The sequence below is a fragment of the Cynoglossus semilaevis genome, chromosome 1 (genome assembly GCF_000523025.1).
Source record: "Cynoglossus semilaevis isolate Cse_v1.0 chromosome 1, Cse_v1.0, whole genome shotgun sequence".
Lineage (NCBI taxonomy): Eukaryota > Metazoa > Chordata > Actinopteri > Pleuronectiformes > Cynoglossidae > Cynoglossus > Cynoglossus semilaevis.
Window position 1 is genome coordinate 12894646 of NC_024307.1, and position 19980 is coordinate 12914625.

Sequence of the window (19980 nt, forward strand, 5' to 3'; positions counted from 1 at the left end):
AAACGCTGTTATTTGATGAGAAACGTGCAGAGATGATAAGATTTTGGAAAAAAATGTTTTGCTATTGTTGACATGACACACCAAACTAAGAATTTACCGAAACATTCCCAAAAGAAATTCTAAAAAAAAATGTTTCAAAATGCTCTTTTTAATGAGAAACATGCAGAAAAACTTTTTTTTTTTAAAAATTCATGATAATTCTTCACCCTGTGACCACGTGACACCCAAAATTGGGATTTTATCGAAAAATTAAATTTTTTTTTTTTTTTATAATTTTATGATTTAACAACAACTGCCAAGTGTGTGTGTGTGTGTGTGTTTTCATCACTTAGATACCTGCTGTCCTTATCAGAGCCTGGCTCTTGTTTCATCCTCTCCTCCATCTCTTGCTGTTGCTTCCTCAGCTCCAACAGTTCCAACTGCAACAGTTTCATAATAACAATAATGATGACAACAACAATAGACATTTAGTCTCTACCATTTTAATCATTGGTGCTAAGAACAAGTTCTACTAATAATAATTTTTACTAGCTAACATTATTCGTCTTTAGAGTTTGTGGCTTATTTTTCTTAGCTCTAGTTTGAAATATTTTTTTTTTTTTGCTGTGAACAAGAAGCAGTTTTTACTCCATACCGTAGTGAGACGCTCCAGTGCAGAGAAACGCTCCTCCCAGGTGGCAGTGGACTTCTCGAAAGCTTCGTGTCTCTTGAGGAGCTTTTCCACTTCGTCCACTGTGTGGCCCAGGTCTCTGCTGCTCACATACGGTTCCTGAGCAACGAGCCAAGCTTCCGCCACAGAGGCATCGCGGGCAAATTGACACACCTCCAGCACTGCAGATACAACGATTTCAGAGAGGTCAGCAGAGATATTAAAGCTCTCTTTCCTGACCAGACTTTTGGTTCACTCCACAGATCTTGTACGACTCATCAGTCGGAGCTAGGACTGGGCGATTATATGGTTGTAATTAGTGATCGCAATACATTTTAGGTCAGTTATAGTGATTAGTTGTATCTTTGAATATATATATATATATATATATATACACATCTATACATAGAGTATATACTGTATATACTGTATGTTAACATGTTGGGTTCACTGTTGTACTGACCATTAAGAGTATTCAGTGCTGCTAATTTTTACTTATTTTTAATATATTGTATTGTGTTATGTTTTAATTTGAACCAACTAATCTGTATTCTTAAAGTATTAAAGTGTTATTAAAGATGATGCACATTTTCAAGTAGCAACGATGTTAACAGCGTATGCAGCATCATAACTTGAAAATGATTATGTTTACATTTTAAGGCATCTTCATTACTCCAGAGGGTTACATAGCCGCAAAAACACTCATCTAGTCAACTAGTTCACTGTGTTACTTTATATCTACTTTATATTTTTCTACTTCTTATACTGTTTACATTTTTCAATGTTCATTCTATTCAATTTGTTTTGTTATGTACTTCATATTTTATTATTAAGTCAAACTAATCTGTAGTTTCAGTGGACATGTTTTAAACCTGATAGGTTAAAACAATATGATATGATAATACTCGAATCTGGATGATGTGAAAAAATATATATTGTGTCTATATCAACACAGTGAACTTTCCCGTATTTCCTGAGTCTGAGTGTTTTTGTACTCACGGAGTCTGAGCCAGTCCCATCTGTTGTCCCACTTGAACATCATCTCCTTCCTCTTCTCCATCAGCTGCACCAGCTTCTCTTTGATCTGAGTAACACATCAGCATTATTAATGGACTCCGTGAAAACAGGAACTGGCCTGTTGTCCTCTCAGCACGAGTGCAGAGAAATGATTAACCCAGTGTTAAGACAGGGCTGAGGTCAATGGCTCATTTAAATTCTTTTGCCTCTTCCATTTCTAATTAGTAGCTTCTCTATAGTCTCCCTGATGAGTGCAAGATGAGTGCAGCTTTTTTCTCTCTTATTTTCTTTTGTGCTAATCCAATTGGTTTCATTGTGTGAGACCAGAACAATCGCTCCCAGAAAAGTAATTAAATCTAATGAAAGCAGTGAATTTAAAGCGCCGCCTGAGAATGAATAGAACACCATCTCTGCTGCTGCAACTGCTGCTGCTGCTGAAAACTCACCTCCACAGAGTCCCGGTGCTTCCGTGTCAGCAGGTCTTTGCCCAGGTCCGTGCAGTCGGTGAATTTGGCTCCTCTGGCCTCGATCTCTGAGCGAATTCCCTGGTGGTATTTCTGCAGTAGCTCCACGGAGGAGACGTCCCTAACGTTCAGTGGAGATGATGATTGATGTGATGTGTGTAAGAACTCAACCTCAGCCTACTGTGATTCTGTGATAATGCGAATGTATAGCATGTTCATTTAAAGCCAGATTTTAATGCCTAACGCAGACACTGCCCTAAGTTGTTTTTTTATGTATTACAAGCTGCTAAAAGTTAGCAAAGGATAAAGCTAAAGGTCATGCTTCACATTGATGGTTCACAGAGTTAGCACAGACCTATAACAAATAAGCTATAAATTATCTAAATATATATGTTATATGCTACTAAATAAAAGTAACATCACCTTGAATATAATAATAAACAAACTAAAATATAAATTAAAATATCTAAATCACACTTCAACAATAGCTAATGGTTAGCCAAAATAGAAGAAAATATAGGAAACAAATGCTACAGAACATCTAACAGACACAGCATGAATCAACATAATAAGTCAAGTAAAAATTGGGTCATCAAATAGCTTGAAGTTATCCCAGAAATAGCTTAAAATAAAGATAAACAATGTAGAACAACACATCAAAATGAAGTATAAAGAAACAATTATTCAAAAATAATAACAAAAAATGTAAATGAAATAAGTTTAAGCAAGAGAAATTTCAGAATTGTGTATTTTTTTTATTCATTTGAAAAAATCTGATTTCTTGCCCAGAGATATATGAAACTTAATTGTTACAAATATCCATAAATGTCTGTATTTTTTAAACTAATTCAGAAAAATCTACTACGTATATTCGTATCTTCTGTATTGTCAGACAAATGTCACACAGAAGATCTTTCAACACTGACCTGGGCTTCTCCTGAGTCTCTATCTGCTGGATGATGCTCTCCATCCAGGCCATCAGGTCCCGGACCATGGTGAAAAAGCGGAACTTCTCAGCAGTTTCCACCAGTCGAGCCCTGCGACCCTCACTGGCTTCCAACAGACCTTTCCAGGCCTGAAGAACTTCCTGCTCTGCGGCCTTAATGGCATCCACCCTCTCACCTGCATACTGGGCTCGGAGCCTGGACGCTGTTTCCTGGAACTGCGGAACCTAAAGGGAGAAGAAACAACAGATTTGATAAAGCCATTACAGTATAAGATAATGACACAGAAGTGAAGGGGATCGATTAAATATTATGGAGACATGTTCAGTTTAGACAAGGTCTTTAACCCTCCTATCGTGTTCACCCCAAACCCCTGACTTTAGTGTTCCAGGGCAAATTTAAAATGTAAAAAAGAAAGGCAAAACCAGAGACAAAACTCCTCCACAAGGAAATTATTGGTACACTCATTTGCCTTAAAATACTTAGCTATGCCCATTTCTGTTGTTAAAATTCAGAAAAAATATACTTTTTTGGTACGCCAACTTTTGATCACAGTAAATACTATACCAATAATTTCCTGAACAAATCTCCGAAAATAAAGTTTCTCAAAAATGACTAAAAATACACTCATTTGTCTTGACCCTCCTGTCGTGTTCACCCCACATCCCTTACTTTAGTGTTCCTGGTCAGAATGTCTGTGTTTGTGTGTGTGCGTGTGTGTATAGTTGCCGGGAACATAGGCCTGCCAGACTCTGCATCCCATAGATTTTCTGTAGCCTCATTGTTTGAGCAATATACTCCCGCTAGAATCAACGGACCTACGTAGGCTTGAATGTCTACCAGGTCTACTTCTCTGCAGGTGTCCCCAAACACATGCTTCCCCTCCAGGTTTGTCATCTCCAGTTTAATTCCCTCAGTGGACTCTGGTAAAAAGAGTTGGAAGATGGACTTGTCATCCACACGAGACGTTGCACACCCTGTTGGCCCTGGTGTCATCTTTATGACGTTTTCCACTCTCGCTCTACTTCTTCTGTCCTCTCCATCTGTCGGCTGGTCAGTCTCCTCAAACGTCTGAATCAAAACCAGTGTTGTCTTCCACTTCTGAGACATCCTCCTCTATCTCTGGTTCAACTTCAGCTCCCTCTACATCTTCTTCCAAAATCATGTCCAGAGGCTGTGGTGTGTGTGTGTCTGTGTTGGGGTGGTGTGCATGGGGATGTTTTCTCATCCGATGGATGAATTTACCTGTATACCCATTCATTTCCTATGGTGGTGACTTTTGACCAGGAACACCACAGATGTTACAAGGTTGAATAAAACAATTTAATGTAAGCGGTGATCATAACTTTTATATGTTCATGTTCATGAGGCAATCAGATGTAATAAAAAGCGAAGAGTGTTTTAAGTTGTCAATTGGTCAGATTTGACCCGAACATGACAGGAAGGTTAACTAGTTCGAGGTCAAGGCCAAAGACGATGGCGAGATAGAACAGTGACACTGGTGAAGTCATTGGAGAACTATATACACTGAGGACACCATTGATGGTCAGGCCTACATTACAATATCAGAGAGTAATGTATTATACTCTGATAAATGATAGAAATAAAATGTTTGGTTGCCCTCCCTGCAGTCCAGATTTCAGACCTAAAATGCCTGGCTAAAAAAACTGATTTAACCCTCAGACACCAAACACCAAATTTTAGCCTTTAGTTTGTTGCATTTTTATAGTATGTTCTAACTTTTGCATGAGGTTTTTTCTCCATCTGTTACTGAAGTATGCAACACTCTAAATATATGCCTTTCATTATAGTAAAAATAAAAAAAACCTGGTTGACTCTCTACCTGTTTTCCAAGTGCACTGATGTCTCTCTCAAAGGCTGCATGCATTCTGTGGAAAGACTCGGCTTTGCTGAAGTCCTCGCCCAAGTCATCAGGAAGTTCCTTCTGCTTCTCCTGGATCTGAACCACCAGCTCCTTACCATCGTCAAAGTACCTTAGAAGAGGCAGAAAGAAATACATTTTTAACTCTTTTAGTTCAGTGTGTGTGTGTGTGTTTTGGTGTGCTGGTGTGTGTGTGTGTGTGTCTGTGTGTTATCATCACGTTTTATCACCAGACTCCCCATGATTGATGAAGCCGTTAAAGTGAATTTAAAATCTTTGTGTCGCTGCTGTCTGAGCCAGATGTTTTAAAAGCTGATGTCATTCATCACACGCTCCAAACACTTTAAACACCCACATCAATCTGAGAGATTGTGTTAAAACACAGGATTACATAAAAAAAAAAAAAAAATCTGACAATGTCAGTCCAGGTATCTGCACGGGTCAGACTTTCTTACTTTAACAGTTCATAAGACGTCATGAGGTGCTGAGCACGGGTGTCGATCAGTTCCAGCAGATCGGCCCAGCTGTCGTTAATGCTGTCCTTCCACTCGGCCATGGTGGCAGCCTCAGTGTGACCGCCTTCGATCAGGTCGTCAATGGTCTGGTTCACCATGTCCACCCGCTCCTGTCCCATCATCCCCGTCTCTCGAGCAAACTCTCTGAACTTGTCCCTCAGGAGCTAAAAAAAAAAAAAAAACATGTTCACATTCATGTAGAATTCACATTTTGTGTAGAATCAATCTTTCTATAACTGCAGCCAAAATAAAAAGATAAAAAAACAGTATGAGCCAAACTGCACCTCCAGTCATTCTGTCAAACAAAGGTGTGTTAGCATGTGAATACACTGAAATACACACAAAACTTCTTTTAAATTTTTAGGATGACAGCAATGATTACAGAACATACATTTTTTATATATGCAACTAGAATAATAAGGTATATATATAAAAATACAACCAAAAAAATAGACCAATCAGAATTTTGGTCCACCCAGAAAGTATCGACCCATAATAATCCACTGGGAGATTACAGCACTAAAAAATAATGACAATATTATTGGGTAACTGTATTAATCATTGGTTTCTGCCTGACTTCTTAGATGAGCTCCGTCTCCAAAGTGATGTTACGCCACAGGCCAACGTTCTCTTCAGGGACATGTATAAGAAGCTAAATTAGTCAAAGTAAACCTAATTAAAAGTGAATGTAATCACCTGTCAGTCATGTCATATTAGGTCTAATGACCAGCGACCTTTTCAACTCTGAATCCAGTGGTTTGTATGGTTTTTGTGCGTTCATTACCATCACTTGGTCCAGGTCCTGTCCCATCTCCTGGGAGGACGCCACCACGTCCCTCTCTGCGATCCAGTGCTCCAGGTCCTCCACCTCTCTGCTCAGGAGGAAGTGTTGGTAGGTGTGGTCCAGCTTCTTCCTGCGGTCCTCGGCCAGTTCCTTCAGACCAGCATACTGTTTGTCCACCTGTCCCTGTCTCCTGATGATGCTCTCCCTGTTCACAAGGTCAAGGAAGAGCAGCAGAGGTCAATGAGATGAAGAGGAGAGGAAAGAAATGAGAAAAACAAAGCAAAGTAATTGGATTGAGGTTTACTCAAGATGAGTTTTGTGATTTGGAAGCAGGGATTATCACACTTTAGCTGTTTGCTCCTCTTATCAAGCTTTACCACGTCCAACTGGGACAACAGAAGAGGAAATGACATTTTTGTCACATCAGGTTTAGATGTAATTTTTTCCCTCGGCACACACCCGTCAGGATGGTCCTCTGCAAACATCGTCTGAGCCCGGTCCGACAGGTTCTGGATGGACTCGGTGAAGTGGTCCACGGCCTGCTGGAGGATCATGTGGCGGTTCCGCATCAGCATGGCGCTCTGTTCATCCTGAAGAGGTGAAGAAGGATGAGGATCAGAGGAACAGAAGCAAAATATATCAAAACCCATTAGTTAAAGTTGATGCTGGAGGCAGAAACTCATTTGGACATGACACACGTCGGTTAATAAATGTAGGTGAAAGTTCAGCGGGAAAAGCTAATAGTTTACCGCTAATACAAAACAGAAGGAGAAATAGTCGAGAAAGTTAACAGTATTAGATAAAGGACAGCAAAAAATATGACTGATAAATAATCAACAATAATTAGAGTTAGTGTGAGAATTAGTGTAAAAGATACAAATACAATTTAAGTTAAGTTTGTACAAGTTACGGGAGTATGAATGAAAAAAAAAAGGTAAATTACATCATTTGTTTTGCCAAAAAAGAAAAGGCAGATGAAAATAATGTCATAAATTACTTGCTAGCCAACTAGCCTAATTCTCAAAAAGTGAAACATTTGCCAATAAGAAGTTTGGCAATTATTTTTTTAAACTGAACACATTGTGTGGAAAATAACATTTTGGCAATAACTGGTATGATTGAAAAAGTGGCAGAAAACATTTTGATTCACTGCCACTTTCTCTTCTCTCCGTGTTTGACCTCCTGACCTTGGCCTTTTCCTCAGTGATCATGTACAGCTCCTGCTCTCCTATCCAGGCCTCAGCTTCGTCGGCGTCGTTGTAGTACTGCTGGGCTAAATCTGATTGGTTCAGCCTCTGTCTGCGTTTCCCCATCTCATCCTGCAGCCGAGCCCACGCCTCCTGCAGCTCCGTCATCTGATCTGTAATCCGCTCTGTCTCCACTCGGCCCTCGGCGCTGGCGACTTCTGCCATCTTCTGACCTCGCTCCAGGACTTCATCCACACGGGGCTGGTGGCCCTCGATTTCCCTCTGTAATGTCTACGAGGACAGAAAACAATGACTCACGTCAACATTTATGGTACAGAATGACAGAAAAGTATGATTATATGTTTTTAAGTACTAACTGAAACTAGCTTTTGTTGATGTTTACACAAAACACTTGTTTTCTTAATTTTAAGTGACTAATAATTTGTTTTTTGTCATAATGTATAATGTTGGAAAAAAGCCTCCAAGATAAACAAGTATGTTTAGATATACTGTGTTATTATTACATTTGGTCTGTATAAAGCTATAGACTGTACAACTCAACTTCTGAGAGTAAGAGATTATTGGATTCCCTTTGTTTTCATTTTTTTTCTTTGTATTTTTGGTCTTCCAGGTATTTTATTTATCTATAAAACAAGATATACACCTGTGTATCAAAACCACAAGTCTATAAACAGCAGAAGGACTAGAGAAAGCTCTCGACCTGGTTCTTTTTCTGCAGCATCTGCACCGTCTGGAGATTGTGGCCGTGATCTTCTGACATGGCCAAGGGCATTCTCTCCTCTATCCACAGCTGAGGGGATGAACGATGAAGAGAGGGTCAAAAATCAAAGACATTATAAAAATAAAACAGGAGAACAAAAATGATACTTTAAGACATTTTTCCAGTTGATTTAAGTCGATGTATGCAGTGAAAACCGCATAAAAACTGTAGTAAATAATATTATTGTTTAGAGATTTTAAATATAACACTCCAGATGTTTATCATTATTTGTCAGAGCCGTGGAATTCTTACATTTCCATTTTTAATATTTTATTTTACTCCTAAATGCAACACATGCTCACCAGCTCATCAGCCAGGTCTCTGTAAAACTGATGAACAGCCTTTGCTGCCTCCAGTTTGCTTTTGCGTTGAGCCAGTGGAGTAAAAAGTTGCTGGAATTCATTCCGCTGGGTCAGAATCTCTGACTCCAGCTCCGGCTGGTCCTCCCTGCCTCCTCCGTGTTTGTCGACTGCCTCCTGGAGCTCCTCCAGCTCCTTCACACGGTCTCGCACCTGGTTCTCCATCACCTGGCAGCGACAGGATGTGATGAGAGAAACACAGATAAATAGACTGTCGGAAAATCTAATCAGGATCAAGAGATGAAGAATCACAGTGAAAGGTTGAAATTATCCAAAACACATGCTAAAAAAAGTTCAGATATTTTTGTTATTTAAAAAAAAAAATGTAGCTAAAATGTAGTCAAATTAGCAGAAGGAAACCTAAAAATAGTCAACCAATAGTTTGGAGTTAGAAGGTAAATCAAAAGATGTGAGTAAAAGTAGCACATTGGTTTGCTAAAAAGGCTAACAGCTTAAATTTAGGTAAAATATCACAAAACAATTTATTAACACACTACAAAAAATCTAAAGTTTAAAAATGTTCTATTTAAATGCCAGGCAAATTTGAAAATTTAAAACAATTTCAGTCATTTCTAACAATTTGTGAAAACTTGGCTGTTCTTGGTGTAGGATTGACAAAAAAAATCACCAAAACCCACTGACCTGCTGCTTCTTCAGGAGGATGTTGGCTTTGGTCAGATCCTTCACGTCCTCATCTCCACTCTGCAGCTGCTGCTGGAGGTCGCTGAGCCACTTCCTCATGTCACCGAGACTCTGGTCAAACAGCTCAGAGCGGTTGGCATCGAACAGCAGCCGAGCCTTCTCCTGTGTGGTGGATTCCAGTTTGTCCCACAGCTCGTGGAGTTTGGCCAGACGGTCTTTGACAATGGGCTCGAACTCAGGTTTGGCCTCCATCAGGTCGGAACCCTCCTGTGTAGGCACACACCAAGAACAGGACATTTTACATCAGTGGCAAAATACAAGAAATTAAATGTGGATATAAAATTGCTGACTGTGTAAATAGTCAAAAATGATCAAGGAACAAAATGCTAAAAGTAGGAAAAATAATAATTGAAATTTTGATTAAAGTTAGTTAAAAGGTAGAGCAATTTTTAAAATGGTTAAAATGAGTCAACAAGTCAATATTGTGCTAATGGCAGTTAAAAGTTAGCCAAAAACAGAGACCAAAATTTACCTTAAGTTAAATAAAGTAGGAATACCCGTGAGACAAAAATTTAAAAAAATATTAGTTATTTTAAAAAATAAATTTGCAAAATGATCAATATTGTGCCAGATACAGCTTAAAGTAATAATAATTCCCTCTAAAACACCAATACAAATTAGCACTGAAAGATAACATTGATTTATACAATAATGTAAAGCAACGAAAATTTCACCTTTTAAAAAAAAGCACAAAAGAAATGAATAAAAAAATGTTTTCAATAAATGACCAGTCTCTGTCTCCTGGAGAGTCGAGGATTTAAAGAAGCCGCTGGTCTCACTGTGCTGCAGCTGGTTCGTTTCAGCTGAGTGAGAATGTGTGAATAAGAGCAGAGCACTGACTGTTCCTAGAACCTGTGAGTTCCCTGCACTTCCTCTCATATTCCTGTGGACACAGAAGGGAATTCATTCCAACATGTGTCACAACACGTCTGTGGTGGTGATCCATCATCCAGGAGAGAGACGGTTCCTTAAGGTGTGTTAGTCTCTAAGACCGGACTCACACTGTGTTCGCGGACGCAGGAGAGGTTCTTTACTACTACAGCTGGGAAGATGACTTATCTTAACTGCATTCTTCACCAGGACAAAAATGGTGTCAAATATTTACAATCTGGTTTTTGTGTTGTATCAATCTCGATGTAGAGATGACTTTTTTTTTAACTACCACAAAAAGATGAGCTTGAAAACTCTTCACAGACCTGGTCCACTTTGTCGAGCCAGTCCTTGTTGGAGGCCAGCTCAGCCATGAAGGCCTGGTGTTTCAGCCACTTGCTGTGAAGATTTCTGGCCCCATCGTACGACGTGTCCTGAGCGGTCAGCATCTTCTCATGGATCCACACGGTCAACTGAACAGAAAGAGAATATTAGTGAAAACTAGGGGAGGGACTAGGAAAAAAACAAAACTAAATGATTACGAGGAGAAGAACATTTGAGGAGAATCTAAAAGTAAGGTTTCTAAATCTTTGTCTTTCAGATAAAAAATATATATATTTCATGTCCACTAAACTGTTTCAGTGCTTCATTCTCAAATTCAATTGTAGCATGAGCAAATTTGTGAGTCAGACAAACAAACCAGTCAAAGCCAAAACAAAAAAAGAAATAAAAATTTACAACTTTATAAAAATAAAAGTTAGAACAAATATAACTTGTGACTTAAACAGAAGGATTAAAATAAATATAAATCACTCTCTGGAATGTTGGTCACACGTAACCTACATTAGTCACAGAATAATAATTTAAAAAATCTCAATCTAATTAACAATTCTATCATGAACCGTAATAAAACAGTTTAGCCATAAGTAACAGATCCACCAAATACTGAGCCAGGGATTTGAACCAGGCTGAAGCTGAGAGTGGACTCACGTCCTGTGTGTTCTGCAGGAAGTGCTGCAGCTCCCTGTTGTCCCGCAGCTTCTCAGACACCTCCTGGGCTCGACTCTTGTTTTTGTCACGCCTGAAAGTCAAACACAGAGACAAAGCAGAGGATTTAAAAAAAATAAAGTTGTAAAACATAGAGACAAGTCCGTTGAGACCTGCTCCTCCTCCTCCTCCTCCTCCTGCTGCTGCTGCTCCTGCTGCACACAGAAATACCTGACACAGTAACCCTGAAAGAGTCATCTGTCTGTGGTTTACACCAGCAGGACTGGCTCTCACCTACAGATCAATATCCATTATCTCAGGGCTGTGTCTGCAGAGTAAATTGGAGGAGTTAAGGCGAGAAGTTTCTCTGTCCGTTTTACTGCCTCTGACTGACAGCGGAGGATGTTGTACTGAACTTCACATCACATGTTTATAACTCAGGGGTTTACCATTGAACATCTATTTCAGATCTATTGCAGTTCTAGTTCTACAGCAGACTTTAAGTTCACTTATAAAATCACTTAATGTAGTTGTTGTTCACGTTATCCATTAGACAAATACAAGTTGTTTCAGTTAAAGTATCTTCAAAACAGCATATAAGCAAACAGCAAATAAGCAAAAACTTGCACAAATTAATGCAAATCGAAACTAAATAATTTTCCAGAAACAGCTTAAACTAAAGGCAGGATAAATCACTCAGAGAATAAAACAACTAAAACATTAAGAAAGAAATATTTAACAACAAAGTTGGAAAAAAAAACTACTGGTTTAAAAAATACGTAAACATCTATATTTAAAAATCTAAATAAAAGTTGGAGTGAGGGTAACTGAAACTTTGCTAAAAGTGTTAAACATATTAGCAAAAATTAACGATAAAAAGGGCAAATGTAAAAAATAAAATAAAAAAACACTTTAGGCAAGAATTTGCTTAAAGTTAGCTGAATTGATAAAAAATATTCTAAATAAAATGTAAATGCACAAGGAAAGTTTATTTTGTAACCTGAACTGCAGGCTACAAATATTTTTAAGAAATCAATTCATTTTAAATCGTAACAAATACATTTTTTGTACCTGAATCGTGAGTTTCATACTTTTTGTATTTAAACTCAAGGTGTCAGATTTACAGTCATGAAAAAAAAAAACTGCCGCTCCAGCACAACAATCCAGACCTATAGACACTGACCTTTCCTGGATGGAGTCCATCTTGTCCTGGACTTTCACAGCGTACAGGTTGTTACTGTCCACCAGTCTGTGTCCCGACTGCAGAGCTCCGTCGATCTTGTCCTCGTTGGCCTCCATGGTGTTCACAAAGTCCTCGTGCTTCTTCAGGGCCTGCTCCGCCCCGGCCAAGGTGTCGGGCCTGTCGGTGTGGGCCAGTGTGTACTCCTGAAACAGAGCCGTCCAAAACATGTTGGTGAGAGCGGTGAAAAAAGGACTGAGACCAAACAAACCAAGAAGAGAACGTTAAATGACAAACATGCAGCAGAGAAGTGACTGTGCTGCATTCTTCTCTGCCACATTCTTCTGAATACCTGTAACACTGTTACAGCCATCATTATTTAGCTCTTCATACGACTGTGGTGACTAAAAAGTGTGTGCTAGAGACACACAGACATATTAGCCAAGATCTTGATAAGAAAAAATATTAGTAATTATTCTAATTATAAAGATTATTAGAAATAATCCCACAAAAGAAGAACAGATAACCTTTAAATAAGGTTAACAAAGGTAACGTACTTAGAGGTAGCAAATAATTGAATAAAAGAGAATGAAAAAAGAACCGATATAATAGTATAAATAAATTGAGTCATAAATAACAATAAATTCAAACCTGCATGTCTTCAGTTGGTGGACAGGAAAACTAAAATTTTGACCAGAAAGCCGAAGGGTTTTTGCAAAAACACTTGAAATGACTATTGATTAAAAATGAACAAAAATTTGTTAAAATGTATTCTTTGAAAATAGAAAAACTAAAGAAAAAAGACAGCTATGAGCTAGCCAGTTCAACAGAGCTTGAAATCAGTCCAAATGTGTCAGAAACAGCTAAAAGTTAGGTGTAGAAAATCAAAACTAACATTTAGGTGACAGAAGTTAAATATGACAATTTCTTTTAAAAAAAAGAGATGCTAGAGAAAGCATGGACCACAGAAAACCTGTCTTAGTACCACATTTGGAGCCAGGACCAGATTTTGGACAAACCATGCAGTACCGTACCTGGTTGTTAAGAATGGCCTCCACAGCTTTGGTGTCTCTCATAAACTGCTGGAATCCCAGACCCTGGTCCAGGAGGTTCTTGCGACTGTCCCACATGGTCTGCAGCTCGTACCATCCACGGTCCAGGCCTTTGAGCCTCTGCTCCAGCTGCTGGTACTGAGGATCTCCTTCCTGTCCCTGCATCACCTGAGCCCCCGTGTCCTTCACACAGAGATAGTCCTCGTCGTGGTTGTTGATGTCTTCACGCACTGCGTCGTGGAGACTGAGCTGACCCTCAGCCTCAGGCAGCGAGGCTGGCATCTCCTCTGACGCCACTGCCTTCTGGGTCTTGAACAGCCAGGACTGGAAGTCGTCCATGTCTTGGAGGAAGGTCTGTAACTTGCTGACTTCACCCAGAGAGTCTTCTCTGTCCTTCAGGGTCTTCTTTAGCGTGTCCCAGGCTTCGTCCAGCTCTCCTCTGCGGGCCAGGATGTCGTCAGCGTTCTCTGGGTGATCTTGAGCCAGATGGTCGGCTTCTTTCCTGAGGAAGGTCAGCTTAGCTTCGATGGCGGCTAAATCCCGCTCGATACCAAACAGCTTCCTCTGGATGGTCATGACAGCTGCCAGGTCATTGCCCAGGTCCTGCGTGGACTCGATCACCCGTGTCTTGTCTTTGATCCAGGCCTCGGTCTCGTCACACTCCAGACCGTAGTTGTGGAGGCTGACAGCAGAATCCACCTTCCTCTTTTTATCCTCCACCATGGCCTTGAAGGCCTCCCATCTGCAAAGGAAATCAAACCGTGTTTCTTTAAACAGATCTAATGCAGTACTTTTTGCCTCTAATTTGTTAAATTACTAGAAAAACTAAGACCATCTACATACAACAATCGCTCAGTTGTTTTTTTAATGCTTTCCTGCACATCTTTCATTCCCACCTTTTTAGCCTATCTGTTTGTCTGTCGACATCTTTCATTCCCACCTTTTTAGCCTTTTTAGCATCTGTTTGTCTGTCATATATATTTCCATACTCAACACCATTATATTTCACTTCTCTGAATCAGCCTTGGCACACGTGCTATTCACACAAACAAACTTGAGTCTCTAAGCTCAGATCATTTTCTGTCTATAAATAATTTGTATAGTTTTTCTTGAGAACACGGTTCAGTCTTTTTGGGAATATGTTTTTTTCATTTTCTGAACATTAAAAAAATGTAAAATATTCAAATTTGCACTTGCAGACATATATATAAATAATAAATATATCAGTCAGTAGTACTCCAAAAATAGTCAGACTTGCCACCTGAAAAATGTGAATTTATCATTAAAATAATGCGTCAGCAAAAAAAGACATTACATTGCAACAAATTGTTTTCCAATGGGGTTTCAGCAAAGAACAGAATAAAAACCTCGTCAAGGCATCAATTCAGCTGGGAAGTATTTAAAGAAACAGGAGAAGAAGACTGAAAACGAAGCTGCAGGCCACAAAATGTCAAAATCCTATTAACGTTATCGCAGGGTGCATGTTTTGTAAGTACTAAGTGATGCATCTGCCCTTTAAATATTTTTTACAGAAACCTTGTCTAAAAGGTTCTAAAAGTGAAAGAAACTAATGGGTAAAATATTAAATTTATAAAAAAAATTATTTTTTTTAATTTCATTTGGATAACCCTATGAGAAAGAGTTGAGCAGAATAAACAGATTATAAATGTCAGTGACATGTCAATGAGGCTCTGTCATATTTTGGGGCTGCATTCTAACTAACGTCACTGAGGACCTGGCCTACTTTAAAATACCATGTCTTCCTTAAAAATGTAAACTAATCATCTCGATGTGAGTCTATACACACGAGCCACTCAGCCGTCACTTCCTCCACACTGGGACTGTCAATGTTTTCTACTGTAAAAAATATTTCCAAGCCACATTTCTTGAGTTGTACAACAACTAATTCAACTTTGTCACAGTTTCTAAATGTCGCTGTAAAAAATATTTCCAAGCCACATTTGTTGAGTTGTACAACAACTAATTCGACTTTGTCACAGTTTCTGGCTAAAACATAAAAACCCTGTGATTGAGGACTTTCTTCACACTGCAGTATTTTTTTAATTCTCTTTAAATGTCAGACTCACCTCTTGTTCAGCCTGACCTGACAGTCCTTCACCTCCTTGGTGCGGGGGTGTCTGTTGTCCTCCAGCTGTTTCACAGCTTTGTTCACATCGTCAACTCTGGACTGCATGTTTGCCATATCTTGAGCCAAAATGCTCAACCTGTAAAACATAGGAACACGTAAGGTTTATTTTACCGTATTTTATTAAGTGGTATTTTTGACAACACTAGTCCTTTGATAATAAGTACGAGAATCGTGGCTAATAACATCAAAGAAAATTGGACCCACATGGACACAGCTCAACAAAACAACAAAGCCTTCAAAGATGTTGATCTAAGGCCCCACTGGAATCCCTTGGATTTTTTTTATCCTCCAGCCAAGATATGGCATTATTTGAAGTAGAAATAAAAAACCGAACCTACGAACCTACGACATTTTCTTGGTTCTGTCACAGCTTATGTTCACAGAAGTGCAGTCTGTGTCAGAGGGCATTTCCTTTGAGATTTATTTTCCCACCTGTTCTGAACAACCTCCAGATCCTCCAGCTTCTCTGGCACCTCCAGTCCCACCAACCAGGTCTCTTTCTGGCCCATCCAGAGCTCACAGGCATCAGTCTCACTGAAGATAATGTAGAGAGCCATGGTGTCATCGAGCTGCTTCTGCCTCACGTCAGCCAGCGACAGGAGCTCCATGTACAGGTCCTTGATGTCTTTGAGACGTCTCTGGATGTCCGGGGTGTTCTGAAGCTCCTCGGGCAGATTGTTGGCCTGTTTTGACAGAGCTTCAATGGTGGCTCCATTCTTGATGGCCTCGTTCCTCAAGTCGTTGTGTCTCTTGAGCAACCGCTGCGTGGTGTACTCGTCATGACCCACGTCGTCGCTGCTCATCTGCCTCTTGGCATCCAGTAACCAAGCCTTAAGTTCGTCAGCATCTCCCTGAAACTGGAAGAACCTCTGAGTGTCCTGCAGGTTCTGCTTCCGGAACGCAGCCAGCTCCTCCAGCTGCTCCCACTGCTGCCTGATGTCGTCCATGCATTCCTGAACCTTAGGAGAACCAAAGTGCTTGGCCTGGAGCATCTTCTCCCCCTCAGCGAGTACCTGTTCGAGGTTACCTCGACGGGCTCCCAGTTCATCCTCGAAGGCGCTGTGTTTGCTCTGCAGCACCAATACGCTTGTCAGGTCCCTGCCGTAATCCAAGGAGGAGAAAATGTGCTCCTTCTCACGGATCCAACTTTCCAGTTCTGCCAACTCCCACAGGAAGTTCCAGAAACGGCGTGACTGTTCCAAGCGTGCCCGTCGTTGGGCGGCCAGGGCACACAGCTCCTGGTAGCACAGTTCAAGGTGCTGGACTCTGTCCCGGATTACCTGTGGATCACAAGGCTTGTAGCCTGGGGGGAGAGATGGACAAAATAAGTTGAGCGGATGGAGCTGCATATGCAGCAGGTGATTCTACAGGAATTAAAAAGTGAACCTACTGTCTCCATTTGCAAACTTGAGAGCATCAGCGCTGGCATTGTGTACCCTCTCTGCCTGCAGGGCAATGTCATTCTCTAGCAAGGCATGTTTCTGTAACAAGTCCTCAACTTCCAACAGATGTTTCCCAAAGTCTGGAGACAGTAGTCTGGCCTGAGGACAAAATAAAACACTGTGATCAGCTCAGTCTCTAAAAAGTGTCAGGGATCAGTTTTGTGATTGTACTGCTTCACACTCTCTACCTTCATGTCATCCATCCAGCTGATGATGTACAGCATCTCCTGGAAGGTCCTCTGCAGGATCAGGTTCTTATCCAGACGCCCCCTGCGGGCCTCCAGCAGCTCCTGCAGGTAGTCCCACAGACGCAGGACGTTGTCTTTGCGTGCATCAATGCGCTTGGCGTCGTGGTATCGCTCGTCCTCCAGCTTCTTTGAGATGTCCACCAACGCCTGGACACGTTCCTCGTATGCTGCAATGTCCGTTTCAATGGCGTCATGTTTCTTCTTTGCTGCTTCCACAGCTGGGAGATCGTAACCAAAGTTATCCTGGAGATTGGAGAAAAGTTCAACCACTATTAAATATGTATGTTTGATGTATGTTGAATGGCAGTACATCCAAATATAAATCATCCATTCATGTTAAATCTACATTTACATATTTCCTCACTCTGACTTTGGTCAAAAGAAATGTTTTGAGGTTGATGAATACACTTTTTAATCACTGTTTTGCAAATGGTGGAATGGGACCCACACAGTGTACACAAAACGTTTTTTCTTGGATCCAAAAAGTGGGTTTGAACCCATAAATAGATTATTTTGCATTGGCATGTTTTTTCAGATCGTTTTACTTGAACGTTATCTTTAGTGATGTAGGAAAGGTTTTTGATCAACCAACTTTCAGTTAGAACATATCAGATGTTGAAGCTCGGTGGGTTAACCAGGTGGTCTTCCTCCAGGAAAGGTTTTTGATCAACCAACTTTCAACCAACAGTTTGACTCCATTTGCCCTAACAAAGTGGAGAGGCAGTGAACCCCAGGTTTCTTCTAATGCAGCAGCTGACTAGTGAAATATCAGGGCATCAAACACAACACCTGTGCCAGGCTACACCCAGTATACTGATCAGACACTATGGCATCTCTGGAAGAGGGCTGCAGCTAAAAGAGATTAACGGAAGAAAAGCAGGGCAGATTATAGGACAATTTATAAACTGGACATCGGGTCACAACAGTTTGTAACCTGAACACATGGTTTCTCCCAAATGAAGATTGGAAAAGGCTGATCTTTGCCCCCCATCTTTTAAGGCTTTTAGAGGAGCTGGATTCAATCCCAGCAGAAAATGATAAAATGCTGGACATTTGGCCAGTTTATCACAGCAGGACATTGGATTCAAAAGTTTGTGATCAATCAAACACCCATGTGCACGTCAGTAAACTGTAGAAATAAGAAATGTAGGTAAAAAATATGGAGTATTACAGGGTGGAAGAGGAGAACGTACGAAGTAAAAACAAAAACCCAGTTTGAACTGGGATTTTAATTCACTGATTTAATTCACTGTAATCTTTAATTAAAAGAAAAAAAACTTAAATCCCATCACTGATTTTTTTTGGTTATATATTCTTGCTCTACTGTGATTCAGTCTTACTGTTATTAAAAAAACTGTCATATCATATAAAACAGCCAGGTTTTTACCTGAGCCACCAGCCTCTGGTTCTCCAGGAGCCAGGTCTCCCTCATGGCCGCCTTCCTGTCGAACCTCCTGGCAATCTGCTCCAGCTTCTCCTGTCTTATCAGCTCGTGTCTGAGGACGCGCTCACGGTCGTGTTCTGCCCTCTCCAGACGCTCCCACGCCTGTTCACAGAGACATGTGAGAGACACATGTTTTAACATAAAATAGATGGAATGATCTGATGACACAACATTGTTTTTAACATTCAATTCACTGACTGAATATGTACAGAACCTTTTTTTTTTGTGTTTTGCATATTTTTTAATATTTATTAAAAATTACTTTTCAGGCATTTTATTTGTATTTTGTTTAGAGAATCAGCAGCAACAAACACTAAGGACCATAGACATTCTCAGCTTTTTGAAAAGGTCAACAAGTCTTTACAGCAAACAGGTTTTCCCAGCCTCCATCAAAGTCCATTAATTATCTCCTTAATTATGAATTAAAGTAGTAAAACTAGGATGAATCGTCAAAGCCTGTTTTGTCAAAGCTAGGGCCTGAAAACAAAAGTTAGGCTACGGAAATCTTGGTCCAGTCTATCTTCAAATGAACACAATTATTTTTCATTAATGTTAAACTTACATCTGACACAATTGTATTAGTTAAAATTAGAAGCTGTTGAGTTTATCTTTAAATCAGATTTGTTGACTTAGGTCTGAAGGCATTTGTTATAAAAAGTGCAGGGAAAATGTGCAAAACCATTTGCAAACCCAATAGATTCCATTTAAATAATTAAAAATTAATTAATCACCACCTTAACAAAATATGGTTGGTGTAAATGTGATCAGGAAAGTGAAGGGTACAGCCACCCTCATCTTCGTAGTTCCTACAACCCACACCAGTCCAACTTCTGGAGTGTGGTTAATTTTTTTGGCTAAATGAATTCCCGGGATGTCCATTTATTTCCTGGTTCCTGCTGCAGTACATAATTCTGTCCTCCAGTCTTTACAGAAGTTCATGCTTTGAAACTTTGCCTTAATGTAAAAATACACTGTAACTTCCAGCTGTTTCAATAAGAAAAATAGCCAATTTTGTCACATAGCTACATAATAATTGTATTACCCTGCACCTGCAGCCCTGTCACGCATTTATCTGCGGCATTTTTGCAGAAAGAGTCCAGTACTTCTAATATAACTCCAATATTAGGTGGTTAATTTCTGGCCGCGGGTCGGTGATGTGATGAATGAATCATCATGTCTGTTTAATTGAACCGTACAGTGAGTCTGGGAGACCAAACCACTTGTGCAGAGATCATTTCTCTCTAATACTGAGGTAAGAGCTGGAGGCAGTGGTGGAGAAACCAGAATGTTCATTAGTAGTGCAGCTTTTTTTTCTTTTTTTTTT

At 40.0% G+C, this 19980-nt stretch overlaps 1 protein-coding gene across 2 annotated transcripts in view; it reads right to left on the bottom strand.

Annotated features, from left to right (window-relative positions):
* Positions 1-19980, bottom strand: part of sptb (spectrin, beta, erythrocytic) — a 45112-nt gene that overhangs the window by 4595 nt on the left and 20537 nt on the right. For both annotated transcript variants that reach the window (XM_008311842.3, XM_017036008.2), the window contains 22 exons: positions 18600-18870; positions 17153-17455; positions 16913-17063; positions 15955-16825; positions 15461-15598; positions 13356-14115; positions 12325-12527; positions 11145-11235; positions 10481-10627; positions 9225-9491; positions 8526-8750; positions 8164-8253; positions 7443-7733; positions 6715-6845; positions 6256-6460; positions 5412-5635; positions 4918-5068; positions 3057-3301; positions 2113-2251; positions 1649-1733; positions 635-831; positions 337-419 (listed from right to left, as the gene is read on the bottom strand). In XM_008311842.3, coding sequence (XP_008310064.2) covers positions 337-419; positions 635-831; positions 1649-1733; positions 2113-2251; positions 3057-3301; positions 4918-5068; positions 5412-5635; positions 6256-6460; positions 6715-6845; positions 7443-7733; positions 8164-8253; positions 8526-8750; positions 9225-9491; positions 10481-10627; positions 11145-11235; positions 12325-12527; positions 13356-14115; positions 15461-15598; positions 15955-16825; positions 16913-17063; positions 17153-17455; positions 18600-18870 — 5268 coding nt within the window. The remainder of the gene's footprint in view (positions 1-336; positions 420-634; positions 832-1648; positions 1734-2112; positions 2252-3056; positions 3302-4917; positions 5069-5411; positions 5636-6255; positions 6461-6714; positions 6846-7442; positions 7734-8163; positions 8254-8525; positions 8751-9224; positions 9492-10480; positions 10628-11144; positions 11236-12324; positions 12528-13355; positions 14116-15460; positions 15599-15954; positions 16826-16912; positions 17064-17152; positions 17456-18599; positions 18871-19980) is intronic.